General features: G+C 38.8%; 1 protein-coding gene across 4 annotated transcripts in view; it reads left to right on the top strand.

The window, feature by feature from the left end:
- The first annotated feature begins 4,115 nt into the window (after positions 1-4,115).
- DCAF1 (DDB1 and CUL4 associated factor 1) overlaps positions 4,116-15,479 on the top strand; it is an 86,820-nt gene continuing 75,456 nt past the window's right edge. For 3 of the 4 annotated variants that reach the window (XM_069095618.1, XM_069095619.1, XM_069095616.1), the window contains exons 1-2: positions 4,162-4,301; positions 13,300-13,417. In XM_069095618.1, coding sequence (XP_068951719.1) covers positions 13,308-13,417 — 110 coding nt within the window. In that variant the 5' untranslated portion in view covers positions 4,162-4,301; positions 13,300-13,307. Of the gene's footprint in view, positions 4,302-13,299; positions 13,418-15,479 lie in introns of all 4 variants that reach the window. The other variant, XM_069095617.1, reaches the window with a different exon arrangement.

Consider the following 15,479-nt stretch of genomic DNA (forward strand, 5'->3'; position numbering starts at 1 on the left):
TGTAACCTTGAGCAAGTTACTTAACCCCTATTGCTTAAAAAAAAAAAAGAATTAGTCAATCTTTTTAATTTCAATATTCCACTGGTAACTGTGAGTCAATCACTCAATTAATCAATCCATAAACATTTATTAAGCTGTTGATATACCAGTCAAGGTGCTAGAGATAAAAAAATAAAATGGTACAGTTTGGGGAGTTTATTTGTTATAGGTGGAGATGACATGTATACATAAAAGTATTTATATATACGTATGTATGTATGTATAACGTAATCTTTTGAGTATATCAGAAAATGGAGGTGGCAATTTGAACTGAGATTTGAAGAAAGCTAGGGATTCTATGAGGTCAACATGAGGTGACAGTACATTCCAGGCATGGAGGTAGGGTGGGGGAGGGCAGTAAGTACAATGGCACAGGGAGGAGAGGTAGAATGTTATGTATGAGGAACAACCAGGCCATTGGAGCCAGACAGATGTGCAGGAAGGGAATAATGTAATTAACAAGGTTGAAAGGTTTGTGGGAGACAGGCTATGAAGGTCTTTAAATGACGAAGAGGAATTTGTATTTTATCTGAGACCTAGAGGTGATAGAAAACCAAAGGAATTTATTAATTAAGGTCAGACCTGTGCTTTAGGAAAATTTTATTTGGAGCAATACTGAGAGTAGATTGAAGTAGAGAGAAACTTGGGGCAGGAAGAGCTGTTAAGAGGTTATCACAGTTGTCTAGGCAAGAACTGATGAGGTCTTGACCTCTCGTGGTAGCTGTGTGAGTGAGGAAGAGAAGGGAAGAGATGTGAGATGTTGTAGAGATAGAATTAACAAAAATCATAAAATACTGATCTGTGAGGACCTTAAAATGAGAATTAGCATAGTTCGGTGTAAAGGACACTGGTTTTGGAGTTAAAGGACCTGGATTCAAATATTACCTCTAATCATTACAACCTGTGTGAACTTTAGCAGGTCACTTCTGATGGGGTGCTTGGGGTGTCTATGTTTGTAACATCAGTTTGTAAAATCAATTTGTAAAACCGGTTTGTAAAAATCACATCCTCCACCAACCCCCCACCCCCAGCCTCAGAACATAAACTCTGCCCCTTCCCCCTGACAGAACTCTGCCTAGCAACAATTCATGAACTGTTTATCTCCCCTTAGTATAATGGCCAGCTGCACCTATGAATCCTCCGATGCACTATCTGTAAGTTATAACTCCTCAGCCAATTATACACATCTGAATCCCCGTTAGCCTTGGTTCCCACCATCCATCTTGTCAAACATGACACTGATGGGTGGCACACTAGGCACTTCTCAGTCAGCCCTGACCCCTAGCTGACTCCCTAGCTGACTTAGTGACGTTTTAAGACTAAAACCACACTTCCAGGTAGCCCCCCTTTGGGCTATTTCCCAGTGAATTATGGGCAATATGCCTGCGCAGTAGATAATAAAAGTGCATGTTCCTTTAAGCACTGACCACTCCTTAACTTCTCCCTAATCCCACCTTTACTCACCTAGTTAGCATAGTTGACATCTGATTTACTATTGTAACTATAAATTATACCTATGACTTTTTTAAGGTTGCAGGTTCCCTAAGACCTCCTGCCTACTGTATAGCGTAACAATAAACTTTTACAGTCCTGACTTAAAAGATTGCTTGGGTCCTATGAATTCATTCTAGACTGCCCACTCAGGGACTCTGGTCATTGGAGCCCCTGAAACACCTATTCTTCCCTCCTCGCTTCCATTCTCTAGGCTTTGGTTTCTTAATCTTTAAGGAAGAAAACATGCATTTATTAAAACACCTACTATGGGCCATGCACTTTACAAATATTATCCCATTTAATTCTCACAACAACCCTAAAATGCTATTATTATCCCCTTTTGACGAAACTGAGGCAAAAAGCAGTTACGTGATATGCTCAGGGTCATACAAGTAGGAAGTATTAGAGACCAGATCTGAACTCAAATCTTCCTGATACCAGGCCCAGGGCTCTATCTACTATGCCACACAGCTATCTCATCTTCCAATGAGGGATATAGACTAGATGGCTTTTGAATTCCCTTCTAGCCCTGGAGCTATGATTCTATGAGCTTGTGAGTAATATCACAGGGACAAGGTGAGTAGGCTACAACATACAACAGTAAGAAATTTCAAAGAAACAGAATACAAGATATCAGTGGAATGTATGATCAAAAATAATACAAATAGGCTGCTAATGTCATGAAAGTAAGGGAGACCAGTGGACACATGGTGGGTTCCACTAGTATACTAGACATTCCAGTCAGCTTAGCACCATGGCATGGAGGAAGGCAACTTGCTCTGTTCTATACCACAGAACTAAAGAGGCCAACCAGTCTTCACTCCAAACCACCAGGAGCCATGCTCAACTTGATGAAGAGCAAACAGGAGCAGCAGCAGCAGTAGCAGCAAAAAGATGTGGGCCTAATACCGCAGAGAGAGGTGGTACCCAGACACTGAACTTTCTATTCTTGTGATCAGCAGAGTGGATCACATTTGGAACTCTGCTCACACTCTTCCACTATGACTAGTAAATGCCTATCTCTTACATAACTCTACAGCATTCCATCACAGATTTTCTTTTAAATTGACATCAAATCATTAATGACTCTTTTTAAGCAATTGGGGTTAAGTAACTTGCTCAAGGTTACACGGCCAGGTGTTTCTGGGTGGGTGCTAAGTGTCCGAGCCCGGGATTCGATCTCCAGCTCTTCTAATTCTAAATCTGCCTTACTCCACTATGATCTCTAGCCCACATCTTTTCGTTTTGTAAAAAAAAAAAAATAGTAAGAGAGACTTATCTACACTATTCCCTAAATCTATTAATCTGGAAACTTCTTTAAAAAATGAAATGAAATTAGACCTATTCTTAAAAAAATGATTAATATCTTCTGTTTTTATATCACCATTTCCAAATATATTCCTTGTCTATCCCCCTACCAAGGAAGTTATCCCTTGTAACAAAAAATTAAAAAGAATTTAAAAGTAGTTCAGCAAAACTAGTCAACATGTGGTAAAATGCCACAAAGTTTCACACTCATAGTCCTCATTCTCTACAAAGAAGGGAGGCAGGTAAGTTTTTTCATCTTTTAGGCCATGCTGTCATAATTACACGGCCTGCCCTTCCTTCCTTCCTTCCTCTCTCCCTTCTTTCCTTCCTCTCTCCCTTCCTTTCTCTCTCCCTCCTTCCCTTCCTTCCTTCTTTCTTCCCTCCCTCCTTTCCTTCTTTCTTCCCTCCCTCCGTCTCTTCCTCCATCCTTTTCCTTCCTTCCTTTCTCCCTCCCTCCTTTCCTTCTTTCCTCCCTTCCTCTGTCTCTTTCTCCCTCCTTTTTCTTCCTTCCTTCCTTCCTATTCTCCCTTCCTCCCTCCCTTCCGTTTTTTCCTTTCTTGCGGCAGTTTCATCCCAGGGCATCCATGCACCACAACTTTCGCAGCTCTTCCTCAGCAGTTGACAACACGTACTTTGTTTTCATTTCTGTGCTACCACAGAAGGTGCTGCTGCGACTCTCCTATGTGACTTTGACTTTCTCGGTATATATGCCTATTAGCGGGATTTCTAGGTTGAAGAGTAGAGACATTTTCTCTTTTCATTTCTTTCTTCGTATAATTCTGAATTGCTTTCCAGAAAGAGTGGACCAATTCACAGCTACACCGGCAAATGCTTTTTCACAACAGATCTGTGAGATCTGGAGTGCATGCATGATTATTTTCCTTTCATAGAAGGAGACACTGAGGCTCAGCTATGGTCAGGATCAAACAGCAACTCAGAGTTGGAGGCAGGATTTGAATCACGCTTTTGGGGGCGGAGGGGGTCCTTTCTGTCATCCCATGAGGATCTAGGGATTCCATCCCCTCCAGGATTTCACCTCCCAGGCGATGTGGGTGGAGTATTTTTAACCCGGAGTCAGCGCCCGCCCCTCTGCTTCACAAAACTACAATTCCCTTGGGTCTGTGCGGTGAAGGGCGAGAAAGCGCTCTTAAGTGTCAAAGGGCCGGAGAAAAGAATGGAACCGGAAGGCCTGCTGGGAGAAGAGCCGAACTCCATTTCCCAGCAGTCTCCGGGCGCTCCATCTCTTTTCCTCTTCTCTGCTTCCCCCAACCAGTGCTGATCCGCGCGCGCGCCGAGGGCACGTAGCGTGGGTGACGCGTAATATGTGGGCCGCTCGGAGCCGCGGTCGCGCCGTGTGTGTGAGTGACTGAGGGAGTGAGGCACTGAGGAAAGAAGGGCGGGAGGGAGGGAGGGGAGACTGCTCGGCAGGGGTCGGGAGTGCTGCGGGAGACCCCGGGAAGGTAAAGCTGGCGGCTGGGGATTGCCGAGGGAGGGGATGGGGCGCGCGCCCGGGGCGGGCGGGAGAGGGAGGCAGGGAGCGCGCGCGGGGCGGCGGCGGCGGCGGCGGCAGCGGGAGGGGGGGGAGGGGCGACACCTGCACTGCCGGAGGGGAACCGGTGCCGGGGGCTCTGTGTCATTTGGGACTGGCTTTCCCTCCCCCCTCGTGGGGGCGGGGCCTCGGCACTCCCTCTCCCCTTCTCCCAGCTCAACCTCTTTACTTCCTCTCCCGAGATCTCATCTCCCCCCAAAAAAAACTTCTTGGGGAGTAACCTCTCCTTGTAGTTACTCCTTCCCTCACCCCTTTTCCTCTCCTCTCTCTCCCTTGTCTTGTGTCCCTCCTCTTTCCCACCTCCTTCTTGCTCCAGTCTTTCCATCCTCCGTCCTTTTCCTCCTCCCCTCCCCCCGCCCCATCTTCCCTTCCCCTTATGGGGTGGAGTGGAGGGGCATTGTTTCTTTCCCCCCTCCCCGCCCTCGAAATCCGCCTTAGTGTGTACGTGATGTGGGTTGGGGGTTCCATTTTCTCCCCTATCTTAGTTACACCCGCTTCCCACACGGCTTCCTATCACCTAGGTTTGGACCGATTGTCTCTTCCCACGTTTTCCCCTCCCCTCCCCTCCATGACCCTGTCCCGCCTCACTCCTGGACTAGGATTGGGGGAGGAGACGGGGGAGGAGACGAGGGCGGAGCTTCCCAGTTACTTTTCTTCTCCTCCTCTCGGTGGGTTGGGAGAGCCTGCGAGGTGAGGTGTGTAGAGTTCGGTAAACCGATGCCGGTATTGAAGTAAACGAAACCCCAAACCAAACAATCCTCGGGTCCCGCAGATTTCTAGGCATCCTTCCACCCCTTCGTGTCAAGCAGCAATCCCCAGCAGTTTTCTTATTCAGGGAAATTTTTCTTTCCCCGTTGTACTTTTGAGAGGTTTTGAGTTTAAAATTTGTTGATAAAGTAGTTGTAAATTTTTTTTGGGGGGGTGGGGTTGCTGTATTTTCTCAAATTAGATTCTGTATCACTTTGCTTGCATCTCATTTTGTTAGGTGGTTTTCATTTTCAGTGAGGCATTGATTAATGAAGGCTGCTCTAAAGAATTTATATTAGTAACAGCTTCCTTTGTTTTAGTCTTTATTACATGAAAGTTGAGGCATTTATTAGTTGCCTAAGCCTGTAATTTTGTTCGTTTTCTAGTGTATTGAATTTTAAAGTATTTTCTTCCATGTTTATTTAAAAAGGAAGTTAGAGTTTGTGCTGTCAAGACCTCGACATGATGTTTGGAAGTGAAATGCCTTGGCTCTCCTCATTTTAGTTTGTCATGGGATTTTTGAATGCTAGAGATAAGAGAGACAAAGGGTTTTTTATTTTGGCAAAGGTATGGGGAAAAAATAATGTTCTACAGTTTTGGGGTAGTTACTGGGTACAGTAACTTTCTTTTCCATGTATTCCACAGTTATTAAATTAAAAAATGATTTTATGGCAGGTATAATCATGTTAGTATCAGTTGTTTTGAATTTATAACTGATTTTCCTGAGTTCACAGGCATTGTTTGTGAAACAAATGGAAATATGGATTTTTAAAGTTGGAGATTTGTTTCATGCGTTTTAGGTGATCTCATGCTTTCAGTGATTTTTGGATCCTACTTTAACCTAAGTAAAACCACTTGTAAAGATCAGTTGTAAATATATGCTATTTTACTTATTTAATCAATATTAGTTGGATTTTATATTCAATAAAATGATTACACAAATGTACTAGGATGGTCATTTTTATAGATGGTGGTTTCATCATTTAGGGCATGTTAATAACATTTTACTAAACAGTTACTTCTTGGTAAGCCAGGTTTAAGGGATGACATGTAGGTAATGTATATGTTAAAAAAGGGTTAGACTGAGTATTTAAAAAAAAAAACTAAAGAACTATCCAGGGCAACTATGTGGCACAGTGGATGGAGCACGGGGCCTGAAATCAGGAAGACCTGAATTCAACTCCAGTCTCAGACACTTACTGTCTGTGTGACCTTGGGCAAGTCACTTAACCTGGTTTTGCCTCAGTTTCCTCATCTGTAAAATGAATGTGAGAAGGAAATGGCAAATCATTCTAGCATCTTTGCCAAAAAACTCAAATGTGGTCTGAAGTTCATGACTAAACAATAACAGAGAACCATCTATCCCACGGTTTTTGTCAGGCCAAAACATCAGGAAAAACCCTACCTTTTGCTGAATTAAACCATGATATAATGTATAAGTGAGGCTTTACTAAACAAAAGAATCTTAACTTGACAGGGAATCAGTTCTGACCATGGTTTAACTATTGAGTTGTGCTGGGACAATCATTCTGGAACAGCCATTTAATTTTTTTTGTAGTTCTATTTTTTCATCTGTAAAATAGGTAGAACAGTTGCTGCTATCCTGCAGTGCCTATCTCAAGGGTAGTTATGAGGATAAATTAGGTCATGCTTTGGAATTCTTAGAGCAAGGCACAACAAGAATTATGTAGTATCTTCGTCTTGGGATCCAAAATTTTGAGCTGGAAGGGACCTTAGAAGTCATCTAGTCCATTTTCATTTTACAGTTGAGGAAATTGGGACCCATTAGGATTAAGGGATGTGCCCAAGCTCTCACAGGTAGTAAAGCCTAGGATTGGGACTTGAACCCTAGTCTCTTGACTACAAATCTACCATTCTTCTCTTGTACTAGGTTGCCTTATGTTGTCATGTTTAATAATACAACAGTGGTCAACTTACCCAGAAGATAGCTAGCATTTATATAAACCTTTAAGGTTTGCAAAGTGTGAAAATTTTGTCTCATTTTATCCTTATAGCCACACTGGGTGCAGTTGTTATCTCTCTTTAGCTGATGAATGAACTGAGGCAGACAGGTTAAATTAGACCCTTGCCCGAGGTCATACAGCTAGTAAGTGTTTGAAGCCAGGCAACTTCAGGCCTTCTTAACTCTAGGTCCAGAGTTCTTTCTACCTCCTAGCTCCATGGCATTCTTCATTATCCAGTTTTGTTTCATTCAGTTTTACATACCAGTGCTCAGTTTTATTTTTGGAATCTTAAGTTCATGTTCAACTCTTTTTTTTTTTTAAGCCTTTGAAGATGTGTTAACACACAGTATCATCATGGAATAAATGGTGTATGATTAGAAATGTCAGGAAGTTTGTTAACTTGAGAAAATTAGTTAATGAAATTTATATACCTATTTACTTCTTGGGAGTGGTTGCTTAATACATCTATGTATGAAATGTGAGCATATCAGGGTATAGGAAAATTTAAATTGATCTTTGTATATTAGTTGTTAGTTGTTTAGTCTTGTTGTATTTTAAACTTTTTTTAAAAGATAAAATCAGAGACATCTGTTTGAAAGCTTTGATAAATCCAGGTTTTCAGCCAGTTTTTGGTCAGTGTCAGTCTTCGTGTAGATAGTTAGAAAATATGAATTAATTATATGTTTGTTATATAGATCTTTTTCTAAGTTATATGTTAGAACTTCCTTGCAAATAACAAAAGTATCTCAGGCTAGACAGGTTTTTAGTAACATATCTTCTCTTACAGGTGATTTATCAGGAGTAGAATTAGTTACATATAAACATCATTTTCTAGTCTGCTATCAAATTTCAACCACTAAGAGGTTATTAAATTATTGCTGAACATAGATTAATAGAAAGTTCTAACATGATTGTTTGCAACAATTTCTAGAATTGCTTTCAGGGATTTACATGTATGAGTCTTTTCATAGAATTGGTATTTTATAGAAAATTTATATTGACTGGATACCTAACCATATGTGATAGCTATTTAAAACCATGAAGGGAAGCATCTTATGAGATTAATTTTGCCATTTACATACTTTACTATTTTGCCTGCACTCTGCTCCCATTTTGGCATTGAATCATGTTGAATTAGATGAAAATAGGTGCAGGAGGAGGAAGTGTTTTGGTATTGTTGTTTAAAAATGGATTAAATTATTTTTTTTAAACCAAATATAGTATATGGTTGATGAGTACATATGTTTGTGGGATCATGTGCATGCTGGTAGGTTTTTAGAAGATTAGCTGCTATGCTCCTTGGTTAGTTTTCTGTGCCTTTTGATGCAGGAATGATTGCTCTTGATCTATGTCATGATGTTTAATTCACCTACAGCGTGCAAGGTAGTAATGTGGTAGGCATGGGGGAGACAAAGACAAAAAGAAAAACCTCATTTCCTGGAGCTTACGTTGTACTGGAGAATATAGTAGTTAAACAGATGCAAGATAATTTCAGGAGGGAGAGAACACTAACATCTAGGGGGATCAGGAAAGGCTTACCTATAGGAGATGGAAGCTGAATTGAGCTTTGAAGGAACCTAGGGATTTTAAGAAGGAAGAGGTGAAGGAGTGCATTCCAGGTATGGGGAAGAGAGTCTGGGTAAAGAAAGTCCCAGAGGAAATGGAATACCAAGTTTGACATCTGCCTACTGAGTCTGGGGCACAGAGGTCATGTTTTGAAACTTCAGTAGTTATTAAGGAATAGAAGTTTGTTTTGGGTGTGTCTTGATGCTCTGCTGATCAATTGCATGATACTTTTCTAATATTGTAGCATCCTTTCCAGAAGACTGGATATGTTATAGCTAATAGGAACAACGCTTGATATAAGGTGACTCTTAAGTTGGTAAATACCTCATAATACTGGCGTTGGTATCCTTAGGGATCATTCATTATCTCTTTCTTATCTCACTGCCAGATACAATTTACAAGATGTAGAGACTATGAAATAAGCCTGGTGTATGTACTCTGAAGAAAAGAAAAAGTTTTGTACTTATCAACAAGGGAGATTGTTTTTGTAATGTTTAAAACCTTCTGGAATTTAAATTTAGCAACTCTTCAGAAGTAGTCACCTTGTTTAAAAAATTTTAGTTTTGAAATTATTTTCCAGTAAAAAGAATTAAAGATATTATGGAAATTCTGCGGAAGGAATGCTCCTATATATAATTCAGAATTTTTTAAAAGTATAGTACAGCACAGTATGATGTTTGGAATATTGCTGGTTCAGTTGAAAATTGGTTCTCTGCAAGTAATAATTCTATACCTGTCTCTGGTAAGGTTTGTACAAGTGGTATCAAGAGACAGCCTGGTTTTTCATTTTAACTTTGTTACCAGCTTACTTCTTTGATCATAACTCACCATGCTGTTCAATTGTATTTTCTCTGGACTATGAATAGCCAGATGTTTGATAAGAAACCAGGCTTAAAAAATGACAACCAATCAGTGCTGTTCTTGTATTTGTTTGTCCTGTCATTTTATAGCCATCCCTTTTTTTCTTCTCTTCCTAGGGAGAAAAATAAGACTCTTAAGACTTTCACAATTTAAGTTTGCCATACTATCCCCTTTTTTGGTTTGCTTTTGGGGGAGGGGGAGGGCAGGGCAGTTGGGGTTAAGTAACTTGCCCAAAGTCACATGATTAAGTGTTGAGTGTCTGAGGTCAGATTTGAACTCAGGTTCTCCTGACTCCAGGGCCGGTGCTCTATTTACTGGGCCACCTAGCCACCCCCATCCCCCTTACTCTTCTGAATGCCTTATCCTCTTTTCTGACTCCTTCTAAGTGATTACCTTCATTGAAATTCTGTTCTGAATGAATGAGAACTGTTTGGAAGTTACTCCAGAATTCTGTGCTTCTTTTGGTCTTTTCTTTCTTACTCTGAATTACTTTCTCCAGAAGATCTTCCAATTTGAGAGAGATTTTGGTGGTTTATCTCTTGTTTTCACTTTGTCAAAACTTTTACCCCTCTATTCAATCTATTTATGCTTTTTCCTGGTAATTTTAGTGACATCAATTGCACTGAAGGGGCAGTCACTTAACTGATAACTGTATTGGCTATCTCTGCAGCCATGTTTTGAAAATCAGACTATATGGGACTTGACTACGCTGTAGAACTTTGACTTGCATCTAGTATTCTTAAACATTTTTTAGAGAGAGAGAGAGACAGAGAGAGAGAGAGAGAGAGAGTGTGTGTGTGTGTGTGTGTGTGTGTGTGTTCAAAGTACTAAGTAGAGACTATTAAAATGAAGTATTTCTCCCAAATGGCCTGGAAGTCCACCTTCTAACTGTGACAGTAGCTGTTTGATCTTAGGTTAATCTTTGAGTTTAATTTTCCTTGTCTGTAAAATGAATGAATGAGTAAAATATTTATTAATTGCTTATTATATGCAGAACAATGGGGATACAAATAGAAAGTTAAGACTGTTTCTGCTCTTGGGGATAATACTTGCATCATCTACCTTATAGGATTGTGGTGAGGATTAAATAAGACATGCAAGTGAAGCAGTTATTAATCTTTTATTTAAAACTACTTTTGGGACTCTTTTTAGCTCTTTAATTAGAAACTTTATCACTTTTTGTGAGTTTTCCAAATATCTTGCTTCTTAGGTTTTCATGAATGATTCCCTCTCTGTAGGTAGACTCTCTGTTACTTGGACTCTTAGACTGAAAACAGTCTTTCAGTTGTGAGATTGGCTGAAACCCTTCATTGCTTCCTCAGTAACTATTCTAGTTGGGAACATCATAATATGATTGTTGTTACTTTCCCAAATGCCATTGTTATGAGTCCAGTAATGTTGTCTGTATTTATTTTTTATTGTATTTTTTTTATTAGTTTCTGTTTCTCATTCTCTTATTTGCTAGACCACTTCTAAATCTGGTAGTGATGTTAATATTTTGCTTACACCACGATACTGAAAGTTGACCTTAGTTATGAGTTATCTATATCAGACTGAACCAAAAAAATTTCTAGCTCTGATCAAGGAATATTTTTGTTACCCCCTTAGCTGTTAATTCTTTATTTTGTGAAAGGTTACCTTTTAAGAACTGAGTTCAATGTGTATTGATATTTTTCTTATTTCTTATAAAAATGTTAAAGAAAAGTCGATAGTGAATGTTAATTAATATATTTTATTTTAGTAATAGTACTTTTTTGAGTGAAAAGCAAATAAAACTTCATTTCTTCCAAATAACTCGTGTTTAACATATACAGTCATTAATCTTTATAATATATAGATTAAATAGTTGGACAGTTAAGATACAGATAATCTTGCATCTATGAACCAGTTCTCTTAAGTGGTTTATCTGAGATTTCAAAAATAAGTATTGTTTGAGTTAAGACTAGAATCTGAACACTTTATTTCCACTATAACCTTCTTTTCATTAGATTATACTTTTTTTTTTCTTAAATAGCACGGTAATTTCAAAAATCTGAAAAGACATTTTTGGACTTCTAAATACATATGTGAATAAAAGGATAGAAATCACCTCATTTTATAGTTGGAGAATCTGTACATATATTGTTATTATTAAATGAGTTTGCAGATCACTGGATGCAGGTCAGATGTGTGATTTGTTTAAGCTTAGAGAGTTACCTAGCAGTCAGAAATAGAACCCAGGTTTTCTCATGCTAAGTATTGTTCAGTTGTGTATGACTCTTGGTGACTCCTGTGGATCACAATGTCCATGGGTTTTTCTTGGCAAAGATAATGAAGTGGTTTGCCATTTCTTTCTCCATTGGATTAAGGCAAACAGAGGTTAAATGGCTTGCCCAGGGGTGTCACAGCTAGTAAGTGTCAGAGGCCAAATTTGGATTCAGGTCTTCATGACTCTAGGCCTGGTGCTCAATCCACTGTGTCACCTAGCAGAATTATAAACACATGAGGCAGTATTTACTTAGATTCTTCCCTGTCATTAACTTCATTCAGGTAGTAGTAAAATATAGGTTAGTTTGTGTACAAAATCACGCTGATGATATCCATTTTTGGGGAAAAGCTAGCTCATCTGGTGTACAGAGTTGTATTTGATTACTTATTTGTATTCCATTCTTTTAACACCAGTCAAAGTATTTTGGGGGATCAGTGGTGATCTTTTATTTTTTTCCTCTCAACTCCATCATCGTGTTCAATGTCCATCTCCCTTTGCTCACCCCCATTGTGAACATCCTTGGAAGAGAATAAAAAATAGACAATTATCATAAAGAATCCACTTATTTTGTTTTGGTATCTAAAGTACCTATACCTCACTTTGCTTTGTGTGGTAGGTTCTCAAATATCTTTGATCTTTGGATTGCTTGGGCAAGACAAAAACAACAACAATAACAAAACTTCCTATCTAACCTGCTGTGGTACTCTCCTGTGCCAGGCTTGGGCCTTTTCGCCCTTTGACATTTTGCTCATAGGTTGATGTTATTCAGATGGACTTCTGTGGTAACTTTAAGCACTGTTCCCACATCCGTATTCTCTGTTTTAGGGAAGGACTGAAGCCCTGACCAGCCATTCACCTTTACCTCCTACTTTTAGAATCTGGCCAGTTTTGTGTCAGGGTTTTTTTTGTTTGTTTGTTTGTTTGTTTTTACTTTCCTAGGCCCATAATGAAAGCGGGCCATCAGTGTGAAGAGAAATAGGAAGGGAGAGAGAACAAAGATATTGTTAGAGGTTTGCTTTCCTGTGGTCTTAGATGTGTAAGGCAGGGAGATTCAGAGGGTTTTTAGATATTTAACTGATCTTAACAGTAACTACAACACATCAATCCTATGTTGAAAATCAATGGATGTGTTTCTTATCTGTAATAATATTTTTCTCAAAAGCCTCATGTAATCAAAACTTTGGATTTCTTTTATTATTTAAAAAAAGCATAGAATATTAGAACTGGAAGCAACTTTAGCAATCAACTAGTCTAATCCTCTTATTTTAGGGTGAGAAAACTGATGCTCAAAGGGATGAACTATTTCTCAGGTTATAAAACTAGTTAAAGGCAGAACAGGGGTTTCCAGTGTAGTACTTTTTTCACTATACCATAAATAGAGTTATCTAAATTGGCTGAAGTATGGGTTAGATCAGTAAGAATCCTAACAAACATTCTCTCTACTCCTTCATCTGTTATTTTGGAGAAATGATGATGTACTTTTTTTTGTTTTATGCTCATTTATTATATTCGTGCTTCCATAGGCCAAGCCATGACTTCAGGATCAGTGCACGTAGACTCCAAAGCTGAGCTCACTACCTTATTAGAGCAGTGGGAGAAGGAACATGGCAGTGGGCAAGACATGGTCCCTATCCTCACCAGGTAAGCCCATGTAGTAATCTGAAGACTCAAAAGTTTTGGTATTAGACTTAATTTAAGAATGTTTAAAAATTTTGACTATTAGTAATTGAAATATATTTTAAGTTGGAGAAGTTCTAGTAGTATTACATGGTAATTATATAGATAGCAGTTGGTGTGTGTATATATATATATATGCATATATATACACACACACACACACACACACACACACATATACTACATTTTCATTTAAATTATTTCAAGGCATTCTTTACAGAGAGATTGAAAAGTAGAGGTCAAGCCAGAGAAACTTGTCAGCTGAATGTTTCAAGAATGGAATCACTGAAGCATAGGGAAATATAATAAGGCTGTTTTCGTGGCAAAGCAATAAAGGGAAGACTCATTGTTTAAACATTGAAGAAACAATATGTAAGGGATAAAGAGGAAAGTAATCCTAAATAATAGTTTAATAATGAATGTGGTGGGCAGAATTGCCTCCCTCCCCTGCTTTATCACTTAAGAAGTACTTTCCTTCCAACTTCCCTGTGATATACATCAGTTGCAAAAGAAAATGGAGAGCTGTTTGGTATAGGATATTTTAGGGGTAGCAAAAAGGAATGATATGTCTCAAGAAAATATTGTGGGAATGACGAGTAGATTACAGATTTTAGCTGTGAAAGAATGGACATTGAGAAGAAGGCGTGATATTTAGACCATTAATGCAGTCAGCTGATTGGCATATGTGTTTTGAGCACCTACTATGTGTTCACCTCTATGCTGTGTGCTGTATACAAAAGAAGTGTAAACCAAATGTTTCCCTCAGGAAGTTGACAACATATTTGGTAATACAAGATTGTAAGTCAGGGAATAAGACAACAGGTAATCAAGTGCTAAAATTATGTTACTGATTATAAGTAGTACTGCAGTTAAGAAGGAAAACTTAATTAAAAAAGTAAAAGTCACATCATTTCCCTGGGTCTCCTTTTTGATATCTGAAAAATGAGAGGATTGAATTAGATCATTAAGATCTTTCCCAGCTCTTAAAATTCTGTGACTGGAAGAATCTAGAAGAAACATATTATTAAAATGGTCCATATTTATTTAGTGCTTAGTGTTTACAAAATAAATTTTTCCCAGAAGCCCTGTGAGGTAGGTTGGGTAAATATGTCTTATCTCTATCATCAGGTGAGGATATTGGCTCATAGAGGGGAAATAATTGCACATACTAATAGTTGTCAGAAATGTGATTTTAATTCATGTCTTTTGACTTGATATAAGTCTAGGACTTTTTTTCATTATACTACCCTGATTTTCTAGTAGTCAGGGAAGGCTTTGTGGAATTGAGGTCTTGAGATGTGGCTTGAATAGGCTTGAAGTTAGGGAGGAGGGGGTGTGCCATGTCAGAGGAAATAAAGACAATAGCATTAAGGTGGGAATGAACATGGTTTGTTTATGGGGTAACTAACGATTGACTGAGCTATAGCAAAAATTACATTGCAGAATAGTAGGAAATAATATTGGATCAGTAGAGTTGGATATTTTTAAAGGAGGACCTTGAAAGCCAAGCAGAAGACTTTAGAGTTGGTGTAGTAGAGAGCCATTGAAGGATTTTGAGCTTGTTATGATGAAAGATAAGTATTTAAATAGGGTTAGTGTGGCAACAGTGTAGTAAGACTGATATAACAGGCCGAGCTTAAAGCAAGGGAAACTTGCCAGGAACTACTGTAGTAATCCAGGTATGAGTGACTTAGATTGGTGCCAGGGGGACAAGATAGTCAGGAATTATAATGGTGCTGAGAAAGGAACTTACTGTTTATTTTCACAACTAATGGGCCATTTATAACTTTCTACTTTTCTCCATATTTGTACATTTTGTTTCCTTTTCTATTATATTTTTCCAAACAGAAGAAATTTCTTTTTCTGCCACATAGTTTAGTATCCATTTATCTGTAGCTAATCTAAAGTGGCAAGAAGACCAAGTAAAACCAGATGAAGACACTCTACTAGCTAAAACTCTGCAACATAAATGGATCAAGCTGTCTAATAAATGGTATACTAGAGTACATTGAAATGAGATTACACA

Source organism: Petaurus breviceps, unplaced genomic scaffold, assembly GCF_028583685.1.
Source record: "Petaurus breviceps papuanus isolate PSGF00001 unplaced genomic scaffold, PetGlider_PUasm1.0 227, whole genome shotgun sequence".
Lineage (NCBI taxonomy): Eukaryota > Metazoa > Chordata > Mammalia > Diprotodontia > Petauridae > Petaurus > Petaurus breviceps.